The sequence below is a fragment of the Danio aesculapii genome, chromosome 23 (assembly GCF_903798145.1).
Source record: "Danio aesculapii chromosome 23, fDanAes4.1, whole genome shotgun sequence".
NCBI lineage: Eukaryota > Metazoa > Chordata > Actinopteri > Cypriniformes > Danionidae > Danio > Danio aesculapii.
The window spans coordinates 16,462,630-16,473,440 of record NC_079457.1 but is presented as its reverse complement, the minus strand read 5'-3'; the positions used below and the strand labels follow the sequence as shown (position 1 = coordinate 16,473,440).

Below are 10,811 nucleotides of genomic sequence, written 5' to 3'. Positions count from 1 at the left end.
TTCACATACAAAAAAAATCAATAGAGTATTAAGTAAAGATCATCTTACGTTAATCTATTTTGTAGATTCCCTACTGTAAATTTATCAAAACTTAAGTCTTTATTAGTAATGTGCATTGCTAAGCTCTTTTGATTTGACTTAAACCCTCAGATTCCAGATTTTCACATTGTTGGTTTGTATCTGAGTCAAATTCTGTCCAAAAAAAAAACACACATCAATTCAAAACATATTTGTTCAGCGTTCGTGAGCTGTAAAAATCTCATTTTTCCAAAACCTGACACTTAGGACTGGTTTGTGGTCCTGGGTCATAACATTTCGTGTTAAATAGACTTACTATAATATATTAACTTTAACATTTTGTTATTTTGTCAGATTGAGCACAATTAGAAATATTATCAAAACATGTATATAGTATAGTTAGACATGTATTCATTCTCTTACACTGTCTGTAATTATTGGGAACTATATATTATCCTATAAATTCTTATGAATATACTATCTCTAGTTTATTCCCATACACTTAAGTTTTTTTTCGCACACCAGGTTGACTACAAACATGAAACTGACAATCTGATGTTTCCTATTATAGGTGTATAAATATGAGCAACATAAAGATCAAATTCCCTTATTTAACCATTACAATGACCAAAACCCAAAAATAAAGTTTAGATGTGCAGCAGGAGAGTGTTGAGTTCCACAAAACAGTAAACTATAAGCAAATGGAGCTGTTATGAATCTACCTGGAAGAAGATGCACGTCTATATATCTTGATTCACGATGTGGGTGTGTGTGTGTGTGTGTGTATAGTTTGGTTACAAGGTACAGAACAGACACAATTTTTGGACAGACTTTTGGACAGAACTATAAGCATGTACAGTATGTACTGTATGTACACTGTAAAAAAAATCCTGGTTGCCTTAATTTTTTAAGCTGAATCAAATTAACTTTATGAGTCCATTAAACTTGTATTGTGTTAAGCTGACTTAAAACAGTTTGCGTAACTTATAAAATTTATTTAGAACATGATTAACTTAGTTTAATAAGTTACAATGACCTAAAAACCTATGCTGTCAGGACTAATTGATCATATAATTTTTTTACCTATACATATACAGTTGAAGTCATTATTATGAGCCCCCCTTTGAATTGTTTTTTTCTTTTTACATATTTCCCAAATTATGTTTAACAAAGCAAGGACATTTTCACAGTATGTCTGATCATTTTTTTTTCTTCTGGAGAAAATCTTATTTGTTTTATTTTAGCTAGATGAAAAGCAGTTTTTAATTTGTTCTGAACCATTTTCAGGTCAAAATTATTAGCCCCTGTGTGCGGCGACGCAGTGGCGCAGTAGATAGTGCTGTCGCCTCACAGCAAGAAGGTCGCTGATTCGAGCCTTAACTGGGTCAGTTGGCGTTTCTGTGTGGAGTTTCTTACGCGTGGGCTTCCTACAGGTGCTCCGGTTTCCCCCACAGTCCAAAGACATGTGGTATAGGTGTATTGGGTAGGCTAAATTGTCCGTAGTGAATGAGTGTGTGTGGATGTTTCCCAGAGATGGGTTGCGGCTGGAAGGGCATCAGCTGCATAAAATGTACTGGATAAGTTTGCGGTTCATTCTGCTGTGGTGACCCTGGATTTATAAAAGGACTAGGCTGAAAAGAAAATGAATGAATATATATATTATTTATTTTTTTTTTTTTCACGCAAAAGCCAGTATTTAGTGTGGACTCTCTTTGCACCAAGCACAACTTGAATGGTTTTGAGGAGACTGTCCTAGTGTGTTCAGAAATAAACAATGCTATATACCAGACCTCTTTTAGTACTCCCTAAAGGTTGTCTTTAGATTTCTTTTTTTTCTTTTTTTTTTCAGGTGATCCTATAGATCCTCTTTTATATAGATCCTTTTCACATCTGGATTCTGGGAAGGCCATTTCATGACTATGTGTGTTTCATTTTTTTTCTCCAAATATGATTTCACTGCATTAACATTATATTTGGGATCATTATCATGCTGAAAATAAAACAATTAACAAAGAGGTGCTTCTACAAAGTTATGACATAAACCAAAAATTAAAACTGTCATTTACGCAACCTGCAAATGTTACTAACCCGTTTGAGATTCTTGCCTCTGTTGAACGTAAAAGAAGCCATTTTAAAGTATGTTGGAAACTGCTAACCATTGACTTCCATTATACTTGTTTTTCCTACGATGGTTACCGGTTTCCGACATTCTTCAAAATATCTTTTTTGTAGAGGTTGTGTGTGTGTGCTTGTTGAAATAACATGAGAGTAAACAGTGAGTATTGATTCAGTATTGTAAACACCACTGGCAATATGTCCATTGTATGTTGTATGTTTTATATTAATAGCTAGTATCTTGCTATTTATAATTAGCTATTAATATGTATTAATACTATAATATAAATTATTCTAATTATATATAGAAAAATACTTAAGAGTTAAAACAACAATATTAATTTTGACTTGCTTAGTGTAGGCATTAGGTTTACAGTTATTATGGTTAGCATCCCAATGGTATATGTGTGTGTGTGTGTGTGTGTGTGTGTGTGTGTGTGTGTGTGTGTGTGTGTGTGTAGGGTGGTACAGGGCACTGCCGGTGGTCAAGTCAAAATAAAAGCTGGCAGTGCAGGCTCTGCCCTTTGAGCACGATCACACAGAGACGTGACTGAACACATTCACAAGTTTCCTTCAGTTTTCACACACCCCTCATTAACTGAGAAAAACCTTTCAATACAGATGCAAGATCATATCACTGTTCAAGCTTTACACTCGCTCCTGCTGTGCTTTCCGACCAACACACAGACACGTACAGCAAAACCTTTTCAACTTTTGAGTCTTTACCAAACAACACATATCTAAAGGCAATCTATAACCAATTAAATACTTCAGAGCTGAGCATAAAATTTATTCGAATGACCTAGAAATCACATTTGTAAAGTTTATAGGTATAGTGAAAATTGACTAACCCTTTACTGATCCTCAAAGTGTTTCTTATATTGAACACAAAGAAAAAGATTTTGAAAGAATGTTGTAAACTGGTAGCCAGTGACATTCATAGTAGAAAAAATATTGAAATACTATGGAATAAAATTAGTCAGTTGCATTGTTTTTGCAGCGTGTTATGAGCTGTCAAACAGCATGTGTATATAGTTTCTGCAAATAAATAGCAAACTGTGGCATGTTGCAAAACATTTGCATCTTGTGTTTTATTGATGACATCACCGGCGACTAGTCAAAGTCATCTCGACTTTGATAACATAAAAGTCGACCTCCAAAAATCTAAAGTCGTTCAACTACTAGTGGTTACCGGTATCCAACATTCTTCAAATAAAGGCTTGAGTGTCCACATACGTTGACAGCACATTTTAGCTAAGTGGCTACTTAAAATACTTTGAATGTTTTATATTTTGGTACAGACATACAGTGTCATCCTGCAACTGTTTTGCAGAATATGAAATGTCCCAAACACTAATTTTAGCTGTCCAAAATGGGGAAAAAATTTGTTTTTACTCTCTGATAGTCAAATCAAGTTAAAAAAAATCTATGTTAAATATGCATTAAAGAATTCAGGTAAAAGTGTTTTATGTAATTCGGACAACGAGTCCACATATATGGACATCATTTTTCTCTAAAAGTACATTGTATCAAGAGATGATACTTTGATTTTTATTCTAATTAGGTTCTAATAAGCCCAAATAGCAAAGAGAAATAAAAAAAAAAACTGCTTGGGCTTTAAGAGGTTAAGCACATGCCTCAAATTTAATTTCATGGAGAAACATTTGAGATGTTGGAGAATTTGTGTGATTTATTTTATGTTAGAATATATTGATACAACGATAACAAATAATTTAGTATTTTTGGGTGAACTATCCCTTTAACTAACTCTGTCAGAGATTAAAATCATGATTAAAAAAAGTTGTAATAAAAAGAAAGTAGTGACAATTCTTTACCAGAAAATAAAGCTTAACTTGCATTAAAAATGCATTGAACACCTGATAGATTTGATACGTCTGTGACTCTTTACTGCACCAAATTGCATTCATAAGTAATAAATTATAACATTAATTAAAAATACATTTCTCAGCATACTAATACATCTATTTTTAACATTGATTTGTCTACTTAAATTAATGTGCATTTTAAACATGATCAGCTTATTCCATTTTAAATAGATTCAATACATTAATTTTAAGTCAGACTCAATATATCAAAGTCAGCAACCAAATTTAAAAAAAAAAAAAAAAAAAAATCACTCTTCCAAAATCAAATTATCCCTGCTCCACACTCCAGATTTAATTCAGTACAGTGCTATATTATAACTGAAAAATGCCCATTTGCATCTTTTTATTGTTCCTAAGTTTAATAAAACAACAAACATGTAATTCTCCATCCTGTCTCTAAGCTACTAAAACATAGCTACAACTAAAACATAGCTACAACTAAAACATAGCTACAACTAAAACATAGTCCTTTTGTGTCCTAAAATGAAACGCTCCACAGACCATGCAGTTCAACAGCACTGAAATGACTCACCAAAAACACAATGAAGCACTTTCCTGATTTCCTCATAAACTTTATTCCCAATCATAACAACCCTGATTGCTTCCTCTATATAATTCGAGTGAGACATGACTCAAACATCCCTGCTTCATCCCTGTCAGTGTTTAACGGTGACAGATTTAACCTCAGTGAAGAAGTGATAGGAGTCTTTTCCCCCCTCTCGACCAATCCCAGAGTGCTTCATCCCACCAAACGGCAGGTTTAAATCTCTGACCAGCCAGCAATTGGTCCACACTAACCCAGCCTGCAGTTTCCTAGCAACTCTGTGCACGCGACCAACATCTTGGGACCAGACGGTGGCAGATAAACCATAGCGCACACCATTTGCTCGTGATATCACTTCTTCTTCTTCATCGAAGGGCGTCACGCAAGTTACAGGACCGAAAATCTCTTCCTGCATCAGAGCAGAGGAATCTTTGACTCCGGAGATGACAGTGGGCAACATGAAGTAACCACCAGTGTTTTGCTGTGGAAGGGCAAGTTTGTCCACACCTTCCCCACAATGCACCCGTGCACCCTCTGCAAGCGCCAACGTGACGTAACCTTTAACCTATAGGAGTTAGCAGACACTTTAGATGCTTTAGAGATGCTTTTTTATGGTAGATCTTGTTGATTGGTTTCGTCATATACATGATCTAGATGATTCAATGCTTTTAAAAGAAGCATGTTCTGCAAACCATGGCTGCATTTATTGGATGAAAAATACAGTGATATTATGAAATATTGTTACAATTTAGAATAAAAATGATCGGTCCCATTTTATGTTATTAAGTGGACTTCATATTTACTTACACTTAAATTAATTATTTGTTACAATGTATTTATTGTGTAATATGTTTTACATTGTACTTATGATTGATCAAATACTTGTAATTACACTGTTGACCATCCCTGACCACACATACACTCTCCAGCCACTTTATTAGGTAAATCTGTCCTCCTGCAAATTTCTAATCAATCAATTACAAACTTAATGCGTTTAGGCATGTAGACATGGTCAAGACGATCTGCTGCAGTTCTAACTGAGCATCAGAAAGGGGAAGAAAGGTGATTTAAGTGACTTTGAATTTGGCATGGCTCTTGGTGCCAGACGGGCTGGTCTGAGTATTTCAGAAACTGCTGATCTACTGTGATTTTCACGCACAACCATCTCTAGGGTTTACAGAGAATGGTCCGAAAAAGAGAAAATATCCAGTGAGCTGCAGTTCTGTGGGTGCAAGTGCCTTGTTGATGTGGAGGAGAATGGTCAGACTGATTCGAGCTACTAGAAAGGCAACAGTAACTCAAATAAACTCTCGTTATAACCGAGGAATTCAGAAGAGCATCTCTTAACACACAACACATCCAACCTTGAGGCAGATGGGCTACAGCAGCAGAAGAGCACACCGTGTGCCACTCCTGTCAGCTATGAACAGGAAACTGTGGCTACAATTCACACTAGCTCACCAAAACTAGACAATAGAAGATTAGAAAAAGTTGACTGGTCAGAAGAGTCTCAATTCTGCTGCAACATTCGGATGGTAAGGTCAGAATTCGGCGTCAAAAACATGAAAGCATGGATCCATCCTGCCTTGTATCAACGGTTCAGACTGTTGGTGGTGGTGTAACAGTGTGATATTTTCTTGGCACACTTTGAGCCCATTAGTACCAATTGAGCATCATGTCAATGCCACAGCCTACCTGAGTATTGTTGCTGACCATGTCCATCTTTTTATGATCACAGTGTACCCATCTTCTGATAGCTACTTCTAGCAGGATAACGTGCCATGTCATAAAGAGCGAATCATCTCAGACTGGTTTCTTGAACATGACAATGAGTTCATTGTAATCAAATGACCTTCAAAGTCACCAGATCTCAATCCAATAGAGCACCTTTGGGAGGTGGTGGAATGAGAGATTTACATCATGGATGTACAGCCAAAAAATTTGCAGCAACTGCGTGATGCTGTCAAGTCAATATGGACAAAATCAGGAATAATACCTTGTTGAATCTATGCCATGAAGGATTAAGGCATTTCTGAAAGCAAAAAGGGTCCAACCTGGTACTTGTAACTTGTTCCTAATAAAATGGCCGGTGAGTGTATGTTACAGTTTTGCAGCTTTGGTGAGGCTTCTTTTAAATACATAAAACCTTTTTTTTAAACTTATTTTCACTTGACATTTTTACTTATCCCAAACTTTTGATCGTTTATTATATCATATACCATATCATATCATGTACGGATAGCATGTAGAATTAATAGGATTTCATGTGTGATTGTTACCGTACCTTCTGCAGATGCTCTTTGCTAATGAGTGCTCCATTGTCATTTGAGGGGTCTGAAGGAACTCCAGTTTTCCACCGACGAGTCGCCTCCACAAAACGAGTGAGGAATTCTGGGTAAATGCTCCTCTCCACAAAGATACGGCTGGTACAGAGGCAGATTTCACCCTGAGAGTGTGGAGAAGAACATGCAAATGATTTGTTGAGTAAATCTCACAACTATCATTGGGCTGTGTGAATTAATTATATGAGGATACAGTTCAAATATTAGCACAGTGATGATGATGTGTCTGAGTGAGTGATGTGAATGAAGGCCTGAGAGAGAGAAAGAGAGTGTTTTGGGAACACCGTGTACGTTGCTGGATTAAAAAAATAATATGTATTTTGAGCACCACAGTGTGGCGAGAAAGGGAATTACACGGACTCGTCTCAAGACATTTGAGACAAATAAGGTTATGTATATAAATAAAGATTATATAAATAATAAACTCATGATATAAACAGTAATAAACTTATCAACAATAAATGTCAGAATTGTTACTGTTAACTTTATTTCCCACTTATTTAAATATTCTTCTTGTGTTGATATGTACAGTGTGTACATGGTAAAACCCAAAAAGTTAAGGTAACTTAAACCATTTGAGGAAACCGATTGCAAAAACCATTTAAGTTCAAAAGCTAATCCTAATGAGTACTGTGAACTTAATCCATTTAAGTTAACGAAGCAATTTGAGCACAGTTAAACCCAATAAATGAAGAGACCTCAAACCAACTGAGTACTGAAAAACCCAATAAGTTAACCCAAACCATTTGAGGAAACCTATTGACAAACCATTTGAGGTAAAAAAAAATAATCTACATGAGTACTGTGAACTTACTTCATTTAAGTTGAAGTAATGAGGTGTTTAATTAACTCATTACCTTCAACACTGAGTTCAAAACTCTTTTCAAATGAGTAAAATTAACTTTCAGTACATTTTGAGTTAACTACACTCATTTCATTTGATAAAGTTGACTGTTGGGTTTTACAGTGTATATATGTACATATCTATGAGTTTGACTGTCAAACACAAATGAAACTTATTTAAATAATTTCTCATAGAAATAGGTATTTGTTTAATTTGTGACAATAATATTAAACAGTCAGAAGGCAAGATGAGAATTGTATTTGGAAAAGTGATGCATATTAAAATAAAAATAAAGTTTGCATTTCACTTTTATAATTTTTTTACTTCCACACAAATCTACCATCTTCAAGTACTTATGGGAGGTATTTAAAACTAAAATGTAAATAAAACAAAATGACTAAAACGTGTTTTAGAAAATAAGTGACCTATTTATTTCATTTAATTGAACATATAATCACTTTAAAAATTAATCAACACTATAAAGGACATTCTACCAGAAACATACATTTTTTGTCCCTAAAATAAAAACATAAATACAATGAATAAAAAAATATTTCATCCGAAAAATGTCGAAAATGGACTGATGGTTGATTTCTGTGAGTTGTTCTGTAAAGGAACATGTCATTCATTTGGTTCTCAGATTTTTTTTTTTATTAAAGATTCATTACAAATGAACAAACTCTGTCATTGTTCTTGCCCTCAGCCCAATTGAACCTAAAGCTTTAAAAGTTTTGTTGAGCTAAAAACTGCAATTTAGAAAAAAACATCCGAAAATAGCAAGTTTGAGTTGTTATCATTCACATCAAATGATTAAAAACATGAAATTCTAAATAAATTCTACAAATAAATTCACAATTGTTCCCATGTTTCAGTCAGTCCTGTCCCATTTGCATTAAATTAAACATAAAATGCGTGCAATACACCTTTAAGGCTAAGACTCGGAAGTGACATCATTTGACGGAGGAGAAGCTGACAGTGATCAAGGATGCTTTCTATCACTAAATTGTATGATTTTATGGTTGTTTTTGGATTATTTTTTTTAGGACGACAAACGTTAGTCAGGCCCTGTCACGTTTTTCATAAGTGAAAATGTACGTTTCTAGTAGAATGTCCCATTAAAATATACAAATAATGCTGGTCATATATTATACAGCATGTTCTATTTTAAAACATGGTAGAAATCTACAATATGGTTGTATTATGTTAACGTGTACGAATTTGGATTCATAGTACATTTTAAACTATGAGCAACAAATAATGCACTAGTAAATGTTAAACTATGATTAATAAAAACGGTACAAGTAATGTTCATTATTAGAAAATGCATTAACTAACATTAACTAATAAACTAATTAACTCTTCTTGCAAAGAGTGACTTAAAAAATTATACACACACAGAAAATTGATTGTGATTACCTGATAAAAACCTAACCTGATTGGTCAATCTGTGCATGAGCTCACCTGATTGGAGAAGCTGGAGCGTACAGTAGTGCTGATGCATTGCTCCATGTCTGCATCAGCAAATATAATTGCCGGGTTTTTCCCACCGAGCTCCAATGAAAGCTTCTTACAATGCGGTGCGCTGCGTTCAGTGATGAGTCTCGCTGTAGCCGTGCTTCCCGTGAATGAGATCAACGGCACGTCAGGGTGAGAAACCAACACATCACCTGCACGAGGACCTGTCCCAAAGACGATGTTGACCACTCCGGGTGGAAAGCCTAGAAGTTGCACACACATGTATTAGATAGAGTAGAAACTCATGTAAAATGCATGCAATAAAAGAAAGGCAAGTATGGCAATGTACACTAAGAAAGGATAACATACAATCCCTTAAACTAATATTAGCAACCTTGGTAAATATGACCAGAGAAAGTTATGAAAAAAATATCATTTTTGTTCAACCTATTGAACTTTCTCTCAAAACATTAACAAAAAAAGACTTTTGTTTTTGAAAGATAGTAGAGTCTTTTTCTTGAAACTCTTTCAAACAGTTCATGGTAATTCAGGCAACAGCAGAATGTAGTTTTGGAGAATTTCTGATCCAATACTCAACTAACAGCTGTGATTATTGGAAACAAGAACACAAGTCCTCTTCCAGGTTGATTAGTAACAGTTCCAGTTCACTAGAATTTCTCCTTTATTGCTCTTATTGTATGGTGAAAATGGGAATTGTCAGTGTTTTTGCTATTTTCTTGTGCTCTAATTCCCTTTTTTCTTTTTGAAGATCAACAACCTGCTGTCTCAAAATCACAGCTCTGTTCTTTGGTTTAACTTATTGTGGTGAATGACTGAATGAATCTAAAATATCAATGTGAATATACTTATTTGAATACACAGAGGTGCTAATAATTGTGCCACAAGTGCATTTAGCAATGATATATGATTTTTTAAAACTCCTGTGTTTGCAATTGTTTAAAAAGTCAAAGAAAAGTAAATCATCACTGATAAACTGGTGTTAAACATTCAGTGAAGGTAATAATACTGAACCACTTTGATGGCGGACTGGCAAAGGGATTTTAGAAGGACCAAAACAACATTTCAGATGCTGTGCAACGTAGTCGGTCTGCTAGTTTGTCCATTAAAATCATACCTTGCGTCATCAGTTCCAAGTCATAAAAGTTTTTTTTTAATCATCTGATCTGTTTAAACAAAATCACATGATTTATTTGATGCACATGCTGGAATTTATTCAGTAAATGTGTTTCCATAGTAGTTTATATGCATATTTTATTATCGCATAAAAATTTTATCCCACTCAGATTTTTGTATTTATGCGCATCTTAGCATTTCCATTAGGCATTTATTTATGCAACAGTTCAAATTGCACTTGTAAATAGGTGTATTTTTAAGAGATGCAAAAGATTAAATGGTTGAACAAAGTCAAATTTGCAGTATTTTTTGCTGATTTTACCCAACATGTGTGCCGATATTAGCACACAAATCACTCACCAGCTTCCTCTAACAGCTGACACATCATCCAGGCGGTAACTGAAGTCATTTCACTGGGTTTTGCCACCACAGTATTACCCGTAGCAACAGCCGGGGCAATTTTCCAGGTCAGG

The 10,811-nt window shown here is 34.8% G+C and overlaps 1 protein-coding gene across 1 annotated transcript in view; it reads right to left on the bottom strand.

Annotated features, from left to right (window-relative positions):
• Positions 1 to 4,570: 4,570 nt before the first annotated feature.
• Positions 4,571 to 10,811, bottom strand: part of aldh8a1 (aldehyde dehydrogenase 8 family, member A1) — a 9,457-nt gene continuing 3,216 nt past the window's right edge. Inside the window, exons 4-7 of the mRNA XM_056449282.1 lie at positions 10,699 to 10,811; positions 9,211 to 9,467; positions 6,848 to 7,009; positions 4,571 to 5,128 (exon numbers count right to left, since the gene is read on the bottom strand). The exon at positions 10,699 to 10,811 is cut by the window's right edge and continues 37 nt beyond it. Coding sequence (XP_056305257.1) covers positions 4,676 to 5,128; positions 6,848 to 7,009; positions 9,211 to 9,467; positions 10,699 to 10,811 — 985 coding nt within the window. The 3' untranslated portion in view covers positions 4,571 to 4,675. The remainder of the gene's footprint in view (positions 5,129 to 6,847; positions 7,010 to 9,210; positions 9,468 to 10,698) is intronic.